Here is a 21,743-nt window from a genome sequence, read left to right on the forward strand (position 1 = left end):
TAAATTAATTTTTTTTTGCAAAATAAAATTTATTTTCATTTAAAAAAAATTGAAACAATCAAATAATTGAATAGGAGGACATATAAAAACATGGGGCCACAGGAAATAAGTGCCGGCCGAACATCGTGTTCTTTGCCTTTTTTTTTTGGGACTCAGTGTTCTTTGCCTTTTGCATACTCTTCTACATATAAGTAATTCTACAATTTTTCGCATACCAATATTTCTATTAAATTGATAAAAAAATTTATATTTGCACTTGTTAAAAAAGTTATTAAAAAAATATATTGTATATTTTTCTCATATACTTTTTGTTGTATTCAATAGGAATAAAATTAAAAAATGATCATTAATCACCTTAGACTTATATGTAAGACCAAATTTTTTCTATAAATAACTCACAGGCAAGGCCAAAGTGGCAAGGTTTTGGCGTCCTTCTTCAGTTACCAGATAAAATATCCCCTCCATTCCTCTAATTACCTCATTATTTTTTAAAAAAAAAGTAGGTTGGCTTATTAATTTTATCCGGAAATAAAATATTTTTCAACTTTGTTCATGTGTTTTTTATTCTAAGTATCTAATTTCTTATCAAATTCAAGTGATTTCTAACACCGTCTTTGTAAACTATACTAAATTTCAACATTATATTAGTTTTTACCTATTCTTACCATTCTTATTAAATATGAGCATATATAAAAAAATTAATATTCTTTAAAATTATCAAGGGCATCAAGAAAAGCTTCTAGAAAATGCCTTACAACGTTGATAATATTCGAAAAGTGTTTGTTAGAGACAGATTCAGTAGTTTATATCATCTTCTGTCCTTAATGCAAATGCAAGTTAAGAGGTAGATTTAATTTTAAATATAAGATATTAATCTGTTTTATCTTTCAAATTTATAATTTTTTTGTAAAATATTCTTGTTGATTGTAAATGATTCCACCAGGAGTAGTTCTAATGTATATGATCGAAAGAAATAGTATAAATTTGTTATAAATAACTAATTTAATTTTTTATTTATTTAATATGTCTAAATTTAGTTAGCTCTTGTATAAAGATGGGCAAAATTATATATCTTCGGTCCTAAATATAAAACCTCATTTAATATTATAAACGAGATTTTATACTATCTCTGGTCTTAATTATAAAACATCATTTGTAGACTATAAATAAAGTCTAATTAGGATAGAGGGTAGAAGTTAGAACCGGAGATAGCAGAAAACAACTTTTTTCCCAAAAGACACCGTATGTTTAGAATTGGAGGAATTATGAATAAATAGAGAGACCTCGGTGTCCTTAGCGTAGACAGACAGTACGACTAGGAATGGGACGCCATGGCCATGGGCCAGCTGCTACTTTTTTCCCCTCCCATGCAATTGGCACTATTTTTAACTTTTTAAAGGATCTGATTTATCATCTTACGTTCTTTTCTTTTCTTTCTACGGAAAAAAAAGAGAGAGAGAAATAACAATCCCGGACCATGCTAAGCCATTGATTTTAATGGGAGACCTCTAATTATTAAATTTCATTAAAAAGATTATGGTCTATGTTAGGATTAAAAACTTGAATTGACAAAATTGCCCTTCTATGTGTATAACCATGGACTGCTAGAATCACATAACATTAATTGTGAATTCCAAATAAGACACATATGTGAAAATTAGATGATCCATGAGATTGCTCTTAATCTGAAAGTCTTGTGTAGCCCAAATATTCTCTTAATTAGTGAATACACAGGGGTCTTCAGTTCAAGTTTTTCTTTGGTTCTGTAAAGACTGCAAAGATCAATTATTTTTTTGGATTTGTTTTTGGGCAGCACCTTCAAAACCACCGCTTTCAGGCAATCAAACTTGGAAGGATATATTTTTCTTTTTATCTTGTTTTAAGGAGTGTAATTCTAGGGTAGTATCTTATTCTTCTTTATTGAATTTCACTCAGGATAACTGTTACTCTATCTGTTTTGTAGCCTTGCGACCCATTCTCATTTTAATGATATTTTGACTTTTTAACAAAAAAAATTAGTGAAAACGCAGATTGAAGTATCAGAAAATTTCAGCATCAGTAGAGAGAGAGAGAGAGAGAGAGAGAGAATATGGCTTCTTTTTGAAGAAGGGAGGGTCAATGTATGAAACTATGCATGTGGTGTGCTTTTGAGCAAAAGAAGATGCAGAGCATGCTGTCTGTGTCTCCCACTTTCTTTTTGTCAACTCCATTTTTCCCCCCTCCCCATGAAGGCCTAGGTGAAAAAACAAAACAAAATTAATAGCTATGCCAAAAGTATTATGTATATATAATAATTAATATAATTTTAAATTTTAACTTGGTCAGAGTCAGGGATGCATAATGATAAGCTAAGGAGCTATTGGAAGAAGTGCTTAATGCTTGCCTAAGGTTAAGGGTTTTAATAGCACTAAAATTATCTACCCTTCATGATTTATTAGGCTCCCTATTAATACACCCTTAATTCTACGCACATCATAGCAGGCTTCTGTTTGCTCCCCAACAAAGCCCTTATTCCCCGTAGGTATGTGACTCTTTGGTTCACCTTTCATGTCCGTCGCTATCTTCTTCCTTTCGTTGCTGCTGCCTGCTGTGTTTTCTGAGAAGGTGGTTCCATCTTCTCCTCCTCTAATCTCATATATACATATATATATATTATATATAGAGAGAGAGAGACATATGGCTTTACATTCCTCTCCTGCACTGCTCAAGAGGGTAGCAAAGCTCACTGCCAATATTTTAGGGTGCTGAAACGGAGGAGAATAGGGACCGAGGTACAATATATATATATATATATATATATATTGGAAAACTAATAAATAAAGACCCCCCAATTACCAAAATTATACAGAAGTCACTAAATAAAAACAAAATTACCATGAAAGACCCAGTCCCATATTGTAAATATGAAATCTTAATGAGATGTCTGAAACGCCCTCAGTCAAGTTGTGATTGGGTCTACTGAAATTTTCATTCGTTAAAGTAAACTTGTTATTTCCTATAGTCAACTTGTCATTTGGTATACCTTCAACCAAATTATGATTTGATCTACTGAAATTTCATTCACTTAAGTGAACTATCATTTGGCTGAAGGGTATTTCAGATATTTTACTAAGATTTCATATTTGCAATATGAGACGGTCCTTCATGATAATTTACTTATTCAGGTGACCTCTGCATGGTTTAGTAATTCAAGGGTCTTTGTTTGTGATATTTTCTTTTTTTTGGGCCAAAAGACCAAGTCACAATAAGTTAAAATTGACCAAGTGATTAATTTTCTTATTTTTTAATTTGGATTCACGTATCATTTTGTTTCTTTATGCTACTTAAGTAGTTAAGTAAATTATTTAATTGGTTTCCCTGAAACACCTTTTTTAATTATTTGTATTGAAAACTATCCTCTCCTTAATATGTATAATTAATATGAAAAGTTTAAAAAAAATTTATAAATTTAAAAGAGAGAATAAATTAAAATTTTATATTTAAAATCAAACTAACCATTCTATTAGCTTTTATATTTAAAAGCAAAGCACGTGGAAGCCTTAATTGAGACAGAATTAAGAAGGTTTATTTGTAATTTATTTTTAAACGTAAACCTGAATAAAGGATAATAGTATATACTCTCATAATATGCAATTCTATCCCCTGTTATTTTTCACCCGTCGCTGTTTACGAGTGGAGTCAAAAGATCATAGGGATGAGGATCGAGAAGTTTTGCGCAAAATACAAGACTCCCATAGTGACCCGAAAAAAAATACAAAGAGGGGAAAAAAAAAAAAAAAAAAAGCCCTACCGGGTCCGGGTGTACTCCTAACAACTTAATCAGGGGTTGGACACTCCCACAAATAGAGTGGGTTGGGTTTGATGCCTAAACTAGTCGAGATGCTGGGAAAGACATATTCACAGTTTAGTGAAGTTGAAAAATTCCTGCACCAGCAAAAACAAGAGTTTGCTTGTCATGTTCCTGTCCTGGACTCATAAGAATAGGCCTTAGCGGATCTTGAATTAGTTCCCCTATCTAGATCGTAGGTGAACTCGACCATTTTCTTAAAATTTTTGAAGCGAAAAAAAAAAAAAAACATTCTTTCCTAGAAGTGATGATTATTTCCCCAGATGACCGACGCTGAAATTACCGAGCGATTTTTCTCTTTTGAGAAACCAAGCCAAAAAAAAAAAAAAGCTTATTCTTTCCCTTTTGTACCTCCTCGTTTTATAAGCTGTATCTATTCTTTTACTTCTGTAAAGAGTTTATAAAATTCGTACGCTTCTACGAATATGCAAGATCAAGAAAACCATATTTACGTCCTGCGTAGCTATCAGCTACCAAGACCTACATACTACTTCTATATTCCCCCTTTTTGGGTTTTTTGATCTGATGTTCTCTTCAAAGGATTTAAAACAAGCTCCTTTGCTAATCAGCAATCTCCAATAGGACTAGCGATCTCCACAGTGATTCAATGCTGTTGTTATGCTGTTTCATTCAAGCCACAGGAACATTATCTTGCAGTGTCTTTTCAACTGGATTCTCTAATGCCCACACAGCTGCATCGAGATATCCAAGCTCAAAGAGCTGGTCAAGGATTTCATCATCTGCTGGCTCGAGTGCCCAATTGAATAGCTGAAATAATTTCAAAGCATCACTTTCATTGCCCCATTGAGTGGCTAAAGTTCCTTATGAGTCAGCAATCCAATCCAAATATAACACATCAAAGTTCATTTACAATTCAGCTTCGCACTATTGGTCCTTTCAGAATAGCTCGGTCACATATTAAAATGGACCAGACTTGCATACAGTTCCTTATATATGATTATTTATCTTAGCATCATAATCAATCAATATCAGGCTATTCAGTTAAAACAGAAGTGTATGATTCTCTAGTAATAACATGAAAGGCGCATGATTTAAATTAAAAAAATACAAGTGTCTGCATAAATTATACACCTACACGTTCTGATTAGAAAACCTAATAATAATTATACAAGAAAGCGCATTTAATTTTTGTTCCAATTACAATTCTATAAAAGAACCTGATAGCAGACACTCAAGAATTGCACAGTTTATTCATTCACCGAAAAAAGAAAAAAAAGAAAGAACTGCATGATTACCTGACGAGGACTAGCTCTGTTTTCAGGATTGCAGTCTGGACTGATCCCTATGCCTTGCAGTCCCAATCGGCTTGATGGGAAAGCACAAACACGAACCTATAGAAGCAAAAAGAACTTTATTGAGGTAGAAATTTGACCATAGATATGGCATATCATAACTATGTTCAATCATTTTTGGAATAAATACTGAAAACTATTGATGTTAACCATAAACCGGCACAAAGTAAGAATCATAACAGGCAGGAAATGAACTTACCCGATTGAACCTCACATAAAGTATTTTGGATATGTTCAATTGCGTAGTCATATTAATTTAATATTTTTTCTTTATAAAAAAAAATTTATTTAATATTTTATACTGCACTTAATTTCAGGTTAAAAATAAATAATCATTCGGATGAATCTAAAGATTTCAACTAGTACATTAAGTCATTGATATACCGTTTGTGCAGCAGATGTTGGTGGCATAAACAATGTCAACCCCCCATCAATGCATAGGCGATTTCTAAAAAGTGTTGCTGGCCTTGGTGCAAGATATCTGAAGAGCGACATGGATCTTATTAACTTAATTTCCTTAATAATTTATGATCATGGATGGGGCCATAATACACGAATCAAAGTGAAATAGTATACTAACAAATCACCCTGGAATAAAGGAAGAAGTAAAAACAGCATTGATGAGATCTTCCTTGGAATCAAACTGATCTACCAATAAACCCCTGGGTCTCCAAAGAAGTTGTGTCACAGCAACTGCAACAGAAGAAGCAATGAAATAAGAAACAGTAAAACTTAATATAATCCTAGGGGAGAAGCCATCATTGTATGTTCATTAACAAATGAAGCTCACAGCATCACTCATTTCAGTACGAATTCTTCTGTTGAAAAAAAAAAAAAAAAAAAATGGAACTTCCAAGTGACCAGTCTTACCTCTAATTCTCCCATTAGATCTGACATGAGTGTCATCTGGCAAAAAGTTTTCAAGAACATTGCGGAGAACCGCCTATGCAGAACAAAATTTGAACCATAAGTGAAATTTGAGCTTACAAAAAGAATATCACCCACAACCACACATGCTACAATTGATGTTAACCTCAAATTAACTTCTCATCATGGATATTAATTTTATTCAATTTTCACAACATAAAGATACAAAGCTCATAGGATCATTCTTCCATTTGTCCAAACAAACACACTATTATATGAACATATTGAAGTGGGTTTTTCTATTTCTCCATCCTGAAAGAATTTATCATTAATCAAAAGTCGTGTAAACAGAGACAATAGTGAAATAGCAGGTCAGAAAACTGCGGCAATCAGCATTCCTACAGAATCTTATTATTGGTAAGGCCCCACAGAATTTCTGCTTCAACGAATGAGAGAAAAGGCGCCAAAAAGATAAGGGACGGTAAAATAAGAAAAGAACTCACAGGGCAATAACATGATATTCCCAAGCCCTGCGTTGGTGCAAATTTCATAGAGAGAACATATTTTTTGTTACTTAATTAGTCCCTCAAAATTTGGAGCTTTAGGGACTAATGAATACCAAGGAAAAAAAAATTAAATTAGTCATGATTGTGTAAGTAAAATTTAAAATTCAAATAATTGATACCTAAATCCTCCAGGGGCAAAACATAACATTTCGACATTATCTAATATGTCATCTATAGCAATTCTCACAAACAACATAGACTAATTAGTTTCGTCATTGATCAATAAAATGCTCCACAAAAAGAATTTTATATTGTTTTTGGTTACTTATAGATAGGACTGTATATATATATACACACACTATATATATTTGGATTAAAAGCATACCCCCAGCCGAAATGCAGTTCCCTGGCTCCGACAATCTTCAGCCAATATTTTGGTAGCTTCCAGGGCCTCTTCCATACTAGCACCAGAGGCAATTACAGCACAGACTATAGCTCCGGCAGAGGAACCAGCCAATGGCGTGGTTTCCTGCTTCAATAAATAAACCGAATAAGTCTTCATTTAAGAGTGGTATGATAAATAAACTTGCAGATTAAGCTGGAATAAAACAAATAATGCCAAGAGATGTGGCATCGAGCATGACCACTGCAACTAAACAATGCACATCACTTATCATTGTAGCGTAGAATACGAAGCACATCAGAAATCGTTAAAACAATTCTAAAACGGAGGATTATCAAGCACCAAAAGTTTTCATTACCACTAATATTCGTATGAAATAGATAAACTTTTAGACCTTGTCGCAAACTTCTAATTGGGAATGGAAACTGTGGAGTCACAAATATTCTATCTCGAAAATATAAGAAAAAATTAAGTGACAAAATAACAGTAACATTGGGGCTGGCGTCCTAAACCCGAAATTAATTGTCCACCTTAATGTAGCCCTTCTCAATGAGAAATTTCGCCACTCCAAGATGATAAGGAAACAAAAGCCCAGCTGCCGAGAAGCTAAACCCAGGGCTAGTGATTATGCGCCTTTCCCGCTCAGCCTCAACATCCTCAATCCTCTGCTCCCACACGACCCCAGGCTCAACTTCATCCTCAATCACCGCTCCAATCCGCTCCTCGTAAAATGCTCCTTTCTTGGTTGAACTCTCAAACATGGTCACAGAGCCAGAATCGCCAACAACAGTGTTGCTACTCCGGCGATTAATCAGTCGCGAAGCAATGCTCAAGAAAATCTCCCCCGTGGCTACGGCGAATGATTTTTTCTCAGAGGAAGGTGGCGGAGGAGTGGCGGAGTTTTCGAGCTTACGCGGGGGCAAGGAATTGACGGTGAAACTGAGCGTTGAGGTGCGAGGGGGGAGAAGGAGAAGGGAATTAGGGTTCGGGTTACGGAGAGGGGAGGGAAAGCGCACGGAGGAGAAAGGAGAGAAGGAGGAAGCCATGAAGGAAGAAGGGGAGAGGGCTCCTTCTTCGGCTTCTCCGCTGGGATATGACTGTGAGCGGAAGAAGAAGAAGCATAGTTAACGGTTTATGAAATCGATGACGAAAATATGAACGAAATTAGTTTGTTGTTTGGAGAACAGTTTGGGTGCTCCGCGGGGGATAACCACCATTGCGTTCATCCCCTAAACGCATCGTTTAGCTCATTAGCTTCTCTCACCATCTTCTCCGGCTCCAGCCCCTCCACCACCTCTGCCACCGACAGCCTCTTTAGCAAGCGAAATTAAAACAAGGACTGATTATGTTTAAAAACATGTTTTAACCAAAATAATTACCATTATTATTAGAATATCGGACCCAAAAATTACAATTTTTGTTAGAATAATAATTTCGTCCTTTTAAACCGTCATTAGGACAATGGCCTTAATTATTAACTAACCAGTATTAGAAAGCGTCGGACCCTTGGTCTGTAATTAACGGTTTAGGCGGGCATATCGTTGCCAGAAGCAGTTTTGTTTTAAGTTTCAGAAGCCAAAAATTCATGAGATTTCAAATTAACGAGAGAGAGATTATCAATTTAGTGGACAGTAAAAGATAATTTTCAATTACTAATTTGGGTTTACTTATCTTAAATACTTCCATCCAACTCATAAGGGAGTATTGTTCATGGTGTAAAGAGGGAAACATAAGAACAAATTTTTTTCGCCCCCATTTTTCCTTTTTTTTTGGGGGGGGGGGTTGCACATGAACATTTTATTTTTTAAATACATATGAACAAAATTTAACCAAACACATGTGCGTACATACCCACAAATATGAAAATAAAACAACTGTGCTACCAACTGCTAGAGTCAATACATCAAAGAGGGACTCTGTAGGATGGATCCACCATTTTCAGAATGAACAAGTTCCCTCTATTACCTCTTGTTATCCTGTGCAGAAGAAAGATATTCAGATTCCAAAATAAGCAAAGACAGTTCAGAAGACGACAAAGTAATGGAAAGTCATAGCTATACGCACTTAAGCTGGACAGTTCAGAAGACGACAAAGTAATGGAAAGTCATAACACGCACTTAAGCTGTCTTGAAAAAACTAGCAATTGTTTGACTATCATATGGGGACTAACGATCTAATTGGATAACTGGGGTGATTAGGGTTTAAAATTAAGAATTTGAACCTACAGTTCTGTTAGTTTGGTTATTATAAGAATAAAAGTGATCAGATACATTATTATTATAATAATAGCACCAACGAAATTTATTCTAATAATAAAGTTTCGTTATTATTATATATTGACAGGGACAGTCAATATATAACCTCTCAAAACTGAAGAATTTACCTTAAGTCTTCATCCAAATAGGTAATTTCTATCTGACCACGACCACTCCCACGAGATTTAATAGGTATCTGAGATTACCATTCATGAAGTCATTTACCGCAGAAAAATAGATAACTTGCACACAAACACACAAACTGAAATACGCATGTTTAATATGAATTCCAGTCAATAGTTTGTTACTATGCATGTAACAGAAAGAATATGTCACAACAGTAATCATTAATCCTCCTCCAGAAAGAAGAAAAGTTTCAGAAATAAATAACGTCAACCAAGAACTCTGCTGCTGTAAAGGTGCTGTTAGCTCAGAGAAGATAGCATCCCTCCTTGACAACTTAGATTCTTAAATTCAATTCCTTTAAGAAGCACTCTGGGAGTAAAATCCTCAGTGCATTAAGCCAAATGTGCAGAGAAGGGATTTAGTTTCAATAACATCTCTGGTTCTGTAATACAAAGGAAAAACAATGAAATCTCTCTACATTATGGTCATTAGCTAAACTTTGATATAACTATGTATTCATATGCATTGGGATGCCCATGAGTTCAATCCAAGCTCTTGCCTCTAAATATCTTCTCGTTGTCTCTTTTTTTCCCATTAAGTTATCACTCTTTTAGGCCAAGTTTAAGCAAACAGTGTCAAGTGTATCAATGCATGTTTCTAGGAATCCTAGATGCAATTCACCGTAATAAGAAAACGGTGCTTGATTCAGTAAAAGAAAAATCTGGGAGGTGAATAGCATGCTCTGGCTCGAACATCAGCATATTCTGAGTATGTGACCGATAAATCAAATATGAGAAGTGACGCCAGCACACATCACCTACCAGACTAGCAATTTTGAAGGAGTCAAACTTCACAGCCACCCTTTTCGAGTTTAGAGGCACTAAATTGGCAGTAGCCTGCAGTAATGGTAAGAAATCTGTAGGCTCCAAATTCCAAATCATACTAAATTTCTATAGCAATAAAAATATATTTGAAAATAATGGAAGAGCAAATTAGTGAGTAATTACACAAATTTCTTAAACACCTTATTAAAGCAGTAAGAGTACCTGGTTGTAGAATGGCCAAGTTTCCAAATTTTGAGCTCTCAAAGTATCCAGATTAATGGCCTGATAGATCTTTCCATTTGGTCGCAAGAACTTTGGTCTCTACCATGATCACAATCAATACTCACTTTAATAAGGAAGATTAATAAAATTAAGAAAGCAACAAGTTATACATATCATGAGAAACCAAAAACAAATTACATGTAACATATGCACAAACATAGTGTTTTTGGATGTGCTTCTCATATATTAATCTCTGCCAACAGGAGTTCAAGGAAACGTTGGGCCCGCCCTAACGCAGTGATTGTTGCGGGACGCGTTAGAAATAGAAAATTATACTTAAGAGCTCAAATTAAAAGATCATAAACTTTGTAATTATCTTCAAATACCAAACTTATTGAGTTTTAGGAGACTTACACCGAAATTTTCAAGAAGTTACTATAGTTTTAAATAGCTTGGCTAGTGAGGTTCCTAAAATCGTAGCAACTTTCCCAAGCAATAGTGATATTATTTAAGTTTATCCATATGCACTTGGTCTTTCAAAATAATTATTACAGATTCGATCTTCTTATCTAAAATTTAAGATGATTTATTTCTTCTTCTTTTTTTCCCTAATACATTGAAGAGGGTTTCCCTAACATTCAGGGATGAAGATGGTATCACGTCAACCGACCAGAGAAGCTCAAACTAGCCAAGTTTTACCCACTGTTACCCAATCACAAACCTGCGTTTGCAAAATAGACTGAGATGTTGTGTACAGAAGCTCCCATTTCCCATTCAGCAAATCGGACTTGAGAGGCTTCTTTACAGAGTTCAAGGCCTCAAGTTTACGAGCAATCTAGAAAAGACCCAATTATTAATAAGACAAAAACAAATACGGAAGCAAAATTCTAGAAGTTTCAGAATGATGCGTAAGTTCCACCAGGTCCACACGTTCTTGATCCTCCGGGGTAGCTTCGGCGCCTCGGTCAAGCGGTGCAATTGTCTGATAAAGCTCCTCCTTGAGGCTCTGAACATCTTTGGTTCTACTAAGAAACCCAGGGAAAAAAGAAACCCTGTTGCTCCATTTCGAAGAATCCACGAAGGGTATTATGGTGAGAGGGATAAGGAATTTTGGGGAAGAGGAAGAGAAAAGAGGGTTTGGGAGAGAAGCAGAGAAGGAAGGATGAGAATCAATGCTAAATTTGATAGACCTGGGAATCGCAGCAGAGGAAACCCCGAGACTAGCCATTGAAGAAGACAGTTTGGTTGGCCGCTCGTCAGGCCAATACCGCGGAGCTTGGGTACTCACACCCACCGGGAAGAGCACCATGGTGCTCACCACAAACGCACCGTCTCATTAATTGAAATGAGCGGATGAGATTATTTCATGGCCAATGGCTCAGATCACTCTGTTCCAATCAAAAGTACTTGTCTGGTCCTATTTATAAGATAGAAAGAGAAGTCTTTTTTTATCTTATTTATAAATCACTTCATTAAATTTTCAGCATGAATATATTATTTTATCTTTTATTTATTATAATATAATTAGTTATCTCTTTTAAAAGGTGTATATATTAAATATGGGTAAAATTAAAAATTGTTATATTTTAATAAAGAGTTAATATACTTTAAAATTTTTATTGATCTGTGTGAAATATATTGAAAATACCTTATAAATAAAATTAGAAGAGTACATCGTATTCGTGCAGTATCATAGAATCCCCAACAGCTGGATTTTTTCCCCCTTTGTCCTCCGCTCCTCCTAAGTAATTCTAACTATCATGATCTCATGGAGAAGGCCCCTCGGACATGGTGTATTGCTGGTGAAATCCCACTGTATACAATGTGAGGATTAAGAAATACCACTAAGAATTATTAAAAGGCAATACATAGTTTTGTAAGCACTTTTTCAATTCAATACGTCCTTTTTGAATCTAACACCACACTTGAAGCTACGTCCTGACTATAATAATTGTTAAACCCAACTCATCTAAATTTTTTCTTAACCAACTCTAGGTGCAATACTTCAGGTTTGAATTGAAAGAAATTGCATTGTTCTTATTTAATAAATATTATTGCTCAATATTACGTGTGCGCGCATGTTTATAGTATCTGAAGGTAATATTAAATAGTATCTCAAGGTAATATTAACTGGAGTGTCCTGATACAGTAATACCCTTCAAAAATGCAACGTATGGGTGGCAGGAAAAAAAAAAGCCCAGGGTGCTCATGGCCCACGATGGCTTGCAATGCTTCCATTGAGGTTGCGAAGAATATAACAGGGACTTGAGGAATGTATGTATACACAGGCACAATTCTCTGAAACATCACTCTTTGGTCTTTACTCCTCAGGAACCATAATTCATGAAGACGATAATTGAACCACGGCAAGTGTTTCAAATGATATGAGAACTACGGCAAGTGTTTCAATATCAACAGACTTGAGAAATAGGATTCTTCTTACAAGAACTAAACCTATTTTATTGGGGGGAAAAAAATTAAGGAAAATCCAGTCAACCAACGCAAAATGATCAATATAAGAATTGGCTAAAACAAGTAGAAGAAAAGAAACCTCCTCAAACTTAGTTGGCGTGGTGATATCTAGGCTCACAAGTTAACCCCCCCTTTCAGAGTTCTGTGGAGGAGCCAAAAATAGCCAAGGACAATCTAGTAGATTGACTAGATTCTACCAAAATAGGGCAAAATTTGAGCAGCGTCTAAGTTTGTATCAGAAGAATTAAGCCGACCCTGCAGCAACCTTCTTCCGGACAATTCTTTTCCTCCGTGCTTTAGGAGCTGAAGATTCTGAGTTAGCGGCGGAGTCTAGACTGCCCTGTTTGATGCCCAGCAGCCCAAGCCCAGATACAACTGCATTCTTTGATATAAACCATTTTGAAGATGACTTTTCTTCATTCTCAGAAGACCTCCTGTATACTTTCAACAAGTCATCTGAATGAGCCAGGGGATCTACCTCAACTCCGAGCCAGGCACGCCTGGAGGTCTCTCCTAATTGAACATTCAATGCCCTGCACAAAGTCCACAATTAATGCTCAAGAAATAGCATCTCTGAATAATATCCCATCACCCCTGCAAGTACTAGAGTCAAATAAAAAACATTTGCTAATAATGTCAGGTATGTGCGGCTCCATATATGAAGCCAATTGTTGAAAAAGAAGCACTAGTGTGAAAAGGCCAGAGACAAGAAAAGGAAGCAAAAATGCGGCTCAGTAACTAAAAATGCTACTGATTTAGCACGAGAAACAGACCTCAAGGCTGTGCTAAAGAACAATGCAACTCCGATAACATCAAAATGGCTAATCATTGCTCTATCAAATCCGCATAATAGTTGGTATCTCAGGTTAGCATAGATTCCAAGGAAAGCACCATAACCAAGCGCATTGCTGCTCACACTGGGAACTGTCACAGATAACCTGCGGACAATTCCAAAGTCACATGAAATACAATAAAAGGTGGCGTTTAGTAACTGTAGTTCCATCAATTAGATGCAGAATTATACATTTCAGTACTTGAATGAACCAAATTTGAACATAATTGAACACTGTTTTGGTTTCACCCTCGCTTACCTTCCCTCCTTTTTACTAGCCAATGTGTTTGACAATGCACCTTGTACCGCCCCAGTACTCAACCCAACCATGCACAACTCTGCAGCCTTGTATAAGAAACATTGGATTCTCTTTTGCAAGTCAAATTCTCTAAGTGGATAGCTCTTTTCAAATATGTTGTTTGGAAGCTTCTGCAAGGTATTTTGTAAATCAAACCGAAATGTGTTTCCATATGATCGACAAGGAGCAAGTGACCAAACAACTACAGCATTGCATGCGGCCACAGTGAGCACATTGATAAGTGCAAGATCCCATTCCTGCTTTATCCTGGAGTCAGGTTGAAGTTAGCAATTATTAAGTAAATGGTTAAATTCATTCAATGAGAACATCAAACCTATCTTCAAGTAGTTTTAAAACAGACAACACACCTATCCTTCCGGTTTTTAAACTCCCACCACGCTGAGAAACCTATTGTAGCAGCCTCTTCCAATAGAAGCCTATACATAAATGCAGGATCTGCAAGCAACCTGTGCAATATAACATTAATGCATGTGCATTAAACTATACACTTTTAATAAAAATTAAACAGATGAGTGAAAGAGATCACTAAATTTTCCACACATTTAAGAGGTCAGCTAAACTACCAAGTCTTATCAGACATGAGAGGACATGATATGTGGTAAACTGGTAATAGTATTAGTAGGGGCAAGAAGGTAAATGGGAAATGAGTAGTGGACTAGTGGTCTATAAATAGGATGTTAGAAATTATACCGGGTGTTGATTGAATACATATTTTACTGTTTACTCTCTGCTCTCTCTTCTCTCTCTGTTTACCTTTAACAAAGGTATCAGAGCCTTTTGTCCGGTCCATGGCACCACCGCCGGACATTCGATCCTCTGCATGCATTAATGATTTGGAGCATCGACTTGAGCTCCAGCAAGTCTCCCTTGATGCTATTCACTCACGCTTGGACCAACATGCTCTGGCTATCAATGATCTGAAATTATCGGCGAGTAGGTTGGATGAATATCTCCAAGTTATTCTTGCTCAAATCTCCTATGTCTCATCAGATCCGGTCACTGACTCAGGCGAAGGGGGATCTACCTCTATTCTGCTCGTTGAATCAGATGAGAAAAATGGAGATGAAGTTAGGAACGATTCGAATCTGTATGAAATCGTTGCAACCGAAAACAAAATAGCCAACGATGATGATATGAACAACATGACCAATGAGAACCAGGACACGGAAGCTGGTGCAGAAACAATGGTGGAGTCGAAGGCCAACGCAAAAGTTGAGAGAGTTGAAGAAGTTACTGTGATTTCGAAATGCACACTTTCTGTCGATGACAAGCTGAAGGATCTCAACAACGAGAAATTAGACGAAGCTATAAAGGAATCATCTCAACATGACAATGTAGCTGCAGTCGTGAATGGCAAGACTCAAATCGGTGAGGCTAAAGCAAATCAAGTAATACGTGAGAATGACAAGAACATGGGAACAGATCAACAAATGAAAGAACCAACGCCTTTGCTTAGTTGCAGGAGTGATGATGGATTCCGGCATTATGGGATGCTCTACCTTCATCAACGATTCTTCCTAGCGAAACAGTTACTATACCTTCGACGCTGTTGGGCTTTACACAAGAGGGCACGCCCATCCTTCTCTGTTCCCAAGACGTCACAAATGTCTTCTCTGTTTGCTGCTCGAACTACTGATTTTGGGACCTCTAGGTCTTCTTCCATTTTGGGACCGAAGTTCGGCCCCCTTCCACAGTCACTTGGGGATGAGTCCAAGTTGCAAGCCCTTATAGCTCCTTCTGTTTTTTTTTCGTTGCCTGCGAACACCTCTGTGTCTGTGTCTTCTATGAATACTCTTCTGCAGGCATCTTGTTCACATCTGTTGAAGGCCACTAAGCAGATTCCATTCATTACAGAGGTCAAAACCTTGAGTCCAGGCCACTGCATAACTGTTGCGTTTCATTACCGTGCTGTCACACCATTATTGCTGTCCAGCACTGCTGCTGACGAGAAGTTTTTCGTAGGAGGAATGGAGAACACACTGGCCGACCTATGCATCAACGACCCTATGCGAACTCCAATGCATTCGCCGGAGCTGTTTGCGTTATTCATCAAGTGGAGGGATTCTGATCGAACGGCTAGAAGTGAGTTGTTGATTGATGAAGTCAAAGATCAGCTCAGCAAGGACGGAGATGGTTTTACATTCTGGGTGGGTAGGGCTGGTGCTGAAATCGGGTTGAACCCAAACACTAAAGGGATTAATGTGATGCTGGCTTTTGTTGGATTTACAGGGAGTAAAGAAATGGGCCTGTTGGGGCGTCTTTGGGGTGGGATGTCCATTTCCTTGCCCGTCTTATTGAACTCGAAAATCTTTACCCAGGCCAAAGAGCTTCGTTATTCGCCTTTCGAGTTTTTCGCTTCCATCTCAAAGGTGATGTGGTGCGGAAGTTTACTGCAGGTAGAGCCCAAAATTATAGCGATTGAAGCGAAGGAACTTTTTGTTTCTGAGGAATTCCTTGCTTCTATCAAAATTGGGGAAGGTGTGTCTGTGGCTTTGTGCTTGACCATGGCTGTTGCAGCTGCAACTTTCATCATACCATTGGGCCTAATCTTCTTAGCCTTTGTTCTTGTCATTAATCTCATCACCGCGGCAACGTGTTATGTCAATAGGATTGTAACAGAATTGTTATGGCTGGAAGTTGTATGGATTTTTGGTTTGTATGCAACAGTTAAGGGTCGATCATTTACTGATAGTGAAACCTTTCGTATGATGGGTAAGGAGCGTGCACTTGTCACCCGCAATCATGGCTCAACATTCTGGTTGCCTTGGAAGCACTCTAGCTGTGATGGGGAAAAAAAAAAAATGCTGCTGGCAATTGGTTGGGAAAGGTGGTTTACTGACGATCGTCTCGTTCACCAATTATGGGCCTTCTACTCGTTTGGTTTTAGCATCAAGTGCAACAATGGAATTGGGATTTGAAGGAAAGCTGCAACAAGTTTGGGTTTTCATGTCCTTTTGTTTTTGTATCTCCTTCCAGTCTTAGCAACTTATGATCTTAAAAAAAAAGAAAAAAAGAAAAAAGAGTGCCTTACCCCACTTACATGTTTTAATTTCCACTTTTGTACTGATCCTTGAGGACAAGGATCTTTTGTTGGGGGGGAGTATATTGATATGTGGTAAACTGGTAATAGTATTAGTAGGGGCAAGAAGGTAAATGGGAAATGAGTAGTGGACTAGTGGTCTATAAATAGGATGTTAGAAATTATACCGGGTGTTGATTGAATACATATTTTACTGTTTACTCTCTGCTCTCTCTTCTCTCTCTGTTTACCTTTAACAGGACATGTATACCATGTTCTCTAAAGATTAAGAAGACTGACTTCAGATGTTGATATCCAACAATAACAACTCCACATCATAAAGGACAAATATATATTGAAACAACATAGCCTACTGTAATACCCTCATGAAAATAAAACAAAACGATGATAGATTTGTATCTATCTGTCAATTAGTGTACCCATGCTGACCTAAAATACAGCCGTCAGGTTTCTTGGAGAAACATACATGAGTCCTTCCTTCCTTGTTCCCTGTTATGGTTATAGGAGTTGACAGGTGTGAAACGGCAAGGGGGAAGTGGAAGAGAGATAAGAGAAAAGGAGAGGAAACAGAGAGAAAGGAGAGAGGGGAGGCCGGGAAAATAAGAATTCTTATTCAATCAAATCAAAAGCTGAATACAACTGAGAACCCTAACTCTATTTATAGAGCTATAAAAAAAGATAACTAAGATAATTATAAGATAACCTAGATATACTATTATACTGAGATAATGCAGAATACTCAAAGATAAACAACCCAATAAATCCTAATTCTAGTGGATAAACATTAAAAAATAATGTGTTGAATCAGCAAAACAATTTTGCTAGATGTTACTTTCAAATTGAAAAATGCAGCTCTGGGCCGCCACACAAATTAGTAGAAATTCAACTCCTTTGCTCATAACATGGCTAGGTCAATTGCACGTTGTGATTGGTGTAAACAAAGACACTCCTCTTAGAAACTATGGCTCTGAAGCAAGGTAACAAGAGACCCCACGCTGGTGGAGGCATTGAGGCAAGAGAACTTCATCCAAATGCTCGCTTGGCAATGGGTTTGGTGCCATTCAAATGGAAGAAAGGTGCGTAGCTCAGGTGCCTTGCACAGACTAGGTTAATTTTCTATTAATACATAAACCTAAAAAAACCCATCCTGAATAGTCAAAACTATCAGGTTTAGTATTTTAAAACAAGACCAGCATTTTCTGACTCACGTCGTTAATATTGCATTGTTTTATCTGATTAGCATACATGAAAAGTTAATTCATATGTCAAAGGTTATCACAATAGTTCGTACATTAGATATTGTCCACTGACACAGCATATTTTCATACTTTATTCCAATCTCATTTCCTTTCTTCACTCAGGCAAGAATTCCTCTAGCACCGCCTGCCTCAAGGTGCTAACATCGTCTATCACCTTTTGAATGTGGCTATCTTGGTTGTAATAAAGACTAAATTATGTGTAAATGCATAAATATGTGCTCTTAATTTAATCTCAGCTCGTCAAAAATAAACTCACCTGCCAATAAAAGCCCTTGACATTCCTTGTGGTAGCCCTCGGGAAATAAACCTGCTAACAGTTGGCCTGGCATTAATTGCTAGGAATTTTACCATCTGAGCTGAGCTAACCAAACCCTGGAAATATAATTTCAGTCAGTAAAGTGATACATCACTAAAAGCCTAAAAGCCTAAAAGCTGCCTGCAGCCCTGAAAACAAGTCTACCATTTCATAAGCTTGGCGTAACCCAGCAGGCAAATCCATCATTGTTTTTTGCCACTCATTTAACACCGCATCCACAAATTTACGGTCAAATAACTGTGACAAGGACACAAAGAGCTTCATTTGTATATGAAATTGTGAAAGAAAGCAAAATAAAGCATATATTATCCAAAAAGATTATTTAGTGAGATTTCTAACCTCTTCAAGGAGTATACGTCTCCTAAACAAGCCACCCTCATCTCCATCATCACCCTCATCAAAGTCATCAAAGTAATCATCATCATCACCACCATCGTCACCTCCATCACCACCACCATGATTGATTTTCTTTCCAATATCTCCTCCTCCTCCCCCAACATCAAGCTGCAAAGTTTAAATAATAGTTCAAACAAGAGAGGGGTTACATTATCAACAACAGTGGATTTATAATTGATTAAACTTAATGTTTATGTCATAGACGTTATAAATTATAATCACAATCATTACTAAGCTGTAGGCAAAGCTTAAACATGCTACTTGATCCAAAGTAATCATATTCTCGAGAAGAAGCAAATCCAAAGAATTAAAAAGATATATTACGCATCACAAGTGCTGCATTTGGCTTATTTTTTAGTACTCTACCCTATGAACAACTTGATACATCATTCATTCTAACGTAAAGGTCAATGACTCAGCACAATAGCCTTGTAAACCCCACACACACACACACACACACACAGAGCAATTAATCAGACTTCCTGAAAAATGCATTGCCCCGAAGGTATATATTTTATCGAGAAATTTTTTTTTTTTTAAAAAAAAGGTTAACTTGAATAATCACACCTATTCAAAAATTAAGATGATAACCAGAACTAGTCCCTAAATTGGAGATTTAAGTATCGCATACATGGTCGGCAAGCAACCATAACTTATTTAACCTTCGTTGTCAGCAGTGTAGAAATGTAATAAGGGACACTAGTTAGCAGTTGAACGCAAGTATTGCTTCGTTTCAGCATTCAATTTCTATTTGTATCTACGATGTTCACCGTCGCTGCTCTTCCCCCCAACCCCCCCCCCCCAAAAAAAAAACCCCACAAAGAAAAGGGGAGGCACCCTAAGAAACAAAAATATTTTTGCCACTGTCAGACGGTCAAGGTGTGCAAAGGCATGGTCCTCATTCTACTGACCATTGTATAGAGCAGAAACAGCTAATTGACCATTCATTCTTCCACTCCCTTACATTCTCATAAAAATTGTCAAAAAAATAACCACAGGGTATTAACCCGAAGTCTTCAACTCAACGTTTGGACACTAACCTGAGGACTAGACTTGGTTTGCTTCTGCGACAAATCGAGTTTGGATTTTTCTAATGTCACGGCACCAAGCGAACTGTATTTTCCCTTCATTACGGGACCCAAATTCATTGAAGAGGATGAAGGCAGCGAAGAATCGGAAGTACCGGGAGCATCTGGCAAGCTAAAGCAACGTTCCAATAAAGCCGCCGAACCATTCTCCACCTCAGAGGTAGCCGAGGCTTTGACCACCAAAAATCGTCGCCTAAGCTTGAAGCCGGCGGGCTTTATAACTAGCTGGAGAGAACCGTGTTTCGGGGTCGGCAACGAGGGATTCGGCGGCAAGGCCTTTGTGGCGGCGTGAGAGTTCATGGGCATGATTTGAGCCGTTTGGAACACCGCAAGTGACATTTGGGAGGGCTTATCCGTTTGGATTGACGGAAAATTGGAGTAGGATTTTCTCAGAAAATTTTCATCGGCGAAGAGGCCTTGATGGAATCGAGTTATCCCTCTCTAAAGACGAAGAATTTAGAGAGAGAAAATCCAAAGAGAAGGAAAGAGTGTTGGGTGAGAGGGATTTTGATGGAGTGGAAGACAGCCGACTAGGCGACAACCCAATCCGAAAGCCTTTCCCGTATGGAGTAACCAGGCGAGTTGACTCGGCCGACCTAAAACCTGAGGACTCGGTTAGCCTCGTCGAAATCGTACCGGAGGTTAATGAATTGAAATGAACAGAAAAAATATATAAATTTTAATGAAAAAAGCAAAATACTTACTGTAAAATGTTAATGATAGCTTAGCAGCTTGCAATAATAAAATTTTAAAGTAAAAAATGACAACTCCTTAATTTGTTATTGAGGCTTTTTGATAGTTTTTTTTCATAGAACTCTATTACAATTCTCCCATTTTAATTTGTTGAGTTAAAGAATTACATTTTGACCAAAGAAGTTAAAGAATTACATAACTTGATTTATTTTAAGTAAAAAAACTTTTAAAAAAAATAAGAACTGACGTAGTATTTTAAATAAAAAAAGAGTTTAAGTAGAGAAGCTTAATTTCTTGTTGTCTTATTTACTGATTTATTGATTATTTAAATAAATTAGTTAAAATCATTAATTTTATTAATTAGTGACTCCAATGCATGATTTCTTGGATGGGATCGACCGAGCCAATCATCGACAAATGAATCTTTCAATCCATTCTTATGAGCTAAATCATTCTGGAAAATTGAGTCATCATGATTGGTGAACCAGTTTAAACTGACTAATTGAATCAAGACTCGAAATTAGTTTTTCAAAAGTGATTTTTATGATATACTACTAAGGGTCTGTTTGGGTATCCCAAAACCGTGGTTTCAGAAGCACTTTTCCGCAAAATGAGATAATCTCCTCTACATATTTACTTCGTAATCCGTAAAAGCACTTCTGAAACTATGGTTTGGTTTCTATCCAAACACACCTTAAACGTGAATATGTGGCGCGAAAAAAAAATTTCAAGTGATTCTAATAGTTGTCAAACTCCCCCTATCATGAACCATAGCAATTTTACAACAGTATATGCCCTCATAGATTCTATTACCTCCTGGTTCTTATTGGTCCTAAATATAAGACCTTAATCCACTTTATCTCTCATGTTTATTTATATTTTAAATGTCAAGAGAGCTTATCCGCATGCAATCTGAAGTTTCTATAGGCAATATAAAATTTAGTCTAATTAGGACTGTTCATGGG

The 21,743-nt window shown here is 36.9% G+C and overlaps 3 protein-coding genes and 1 non-coding gene across 6 annotated transcripts; 1 reads left to right on the forward strand and 3 right to left on the reverse strand.

Annotated features, from left to right (window-relative positions):
* Positions 1–4,085: 4,085 nt before the first annotated feature.
* Positions 4,086–4,187, forward strand: LOC114732360 (small nucleolar RNA Z103). Its single transcript, XR_003738977.1, has one exon. It is a non-coding gene; the product is annotated as a small nucleolar RNA Z103 (small nucleolar RNA).
* LOC114732357 (patatin-like phospholipase domain-containing protein 4) lies at positions 4,185–8,215 on the reverse strand. The gene is made up of 7 exons (XM_028919645.1): positions 7,467–8,215; positions 6,919–7,062; positions 6,031–6,103; positions 5,748–5,853; positions 5,545–5,641; positions 5,104–5,199; positions 4,185–4,615 (listed from the first exon to the last, which is right to left on the reverse strand). The coding sequence occupies exons 1-7, from the start codon at positions 7,980–7,982 to the stop codon at positions 4,478–4,480; spliced, it is 1,170 nt and encodes a 389-aa protein (XP_028775478.1). The 5' UTR covers positions 7,983–8,215; the 3' UTR covers positions 4,185–4,477.
* A 360-nt stretch (positions 8,216–8,575) lies between these two features.
* Positions 8,576–11,615, reverse strand: LOC114732358 (probable plastid-lipid-associated protein 4, chloroplastic). 3 transcript variants are annotated; one of them, XM_028919648.1, is made up of 6 exons: positions 11,283–11,615; positions 11,085–11,198; positions 10,364–10,462; positions 10,139–10,213; positions 9,320–9,387; positions 8,576–8,912 (listed from the first exon to the last, which is right to left on the reverse strand). In XM_028919648.1, the coding sequence occupies exons 1-6, from the start codon at positions 11,589–11,591 to the stop codon at positions 8,840–8,842; spliced, it is 738 nt and encodes a 245-aa protein (XP_028775481.1). In that variant the 5' UTR covers positions 11,592–11,615; the 3' UTR covers positions 8,576–8,839. The 3 variants fall into 3 exon arrangements, 2 of the variants coding, with proteins under 2 accessions (XP_028775481.1, XP_028775479.1); XM_028919646.1 differs by having other exon boundaries at positions 10,139–10,267; XR_003738976.1 differs by lacking the exon at positions 8,576–8,912 and adding an exon at positions 9,589–9,759 and having other exon boundaries at positions 10,139–10,267.
* A 1,339-nt stretch (positions 11,616–12,954) lies between these two features.
* On the reverse strand, positions 12,955–20,574 carry LOC114732356 (protein RETICULATA-RELATED 1, chloroplastic). The gene is made up of 8 exons (XM_028919644.1): positions 20,038–20,574; positions 18,941–19,105; positions 18,746–18,838; positions 18,542–18,657; positions 14,334–14,432; positions 13,927–14,232; positions 13,609–13,773; positions 12,955–13,368 (listed from the first exon to the last, which is right to left on the reverse strand). The coding sequence occupies exons 1-8, from the start codon at positions 20,422–20,424 to the stop codon at positions 13,080–13,082; spliced, it is 1,620 nt and encodes a 539-aa protein (XP_028775477.1). The 5' UTR covers positions 20,425–20,574; the 3' UTR covers positions 12,955–13,079.
* Positions 20,575–21,743: the final 1,169 nt, after the last annotated feature.

Source organism: Neltuma alba, unplaced genomic scaffold (assembly GCF_004799145.2).
Source record: "Neltuma alba isolate B1F8T4 unplaced genomic scaffold, ASM479914v2 tig00012907_pilon, whole genome shotgun sequence".
Classification (NCBI taxonomy): Eukaryota; Viridiplantae; Streptophyta; class Magnoliopsida; order Fabales; family Fabaceae; genus Neltuma; species Neltuma alba.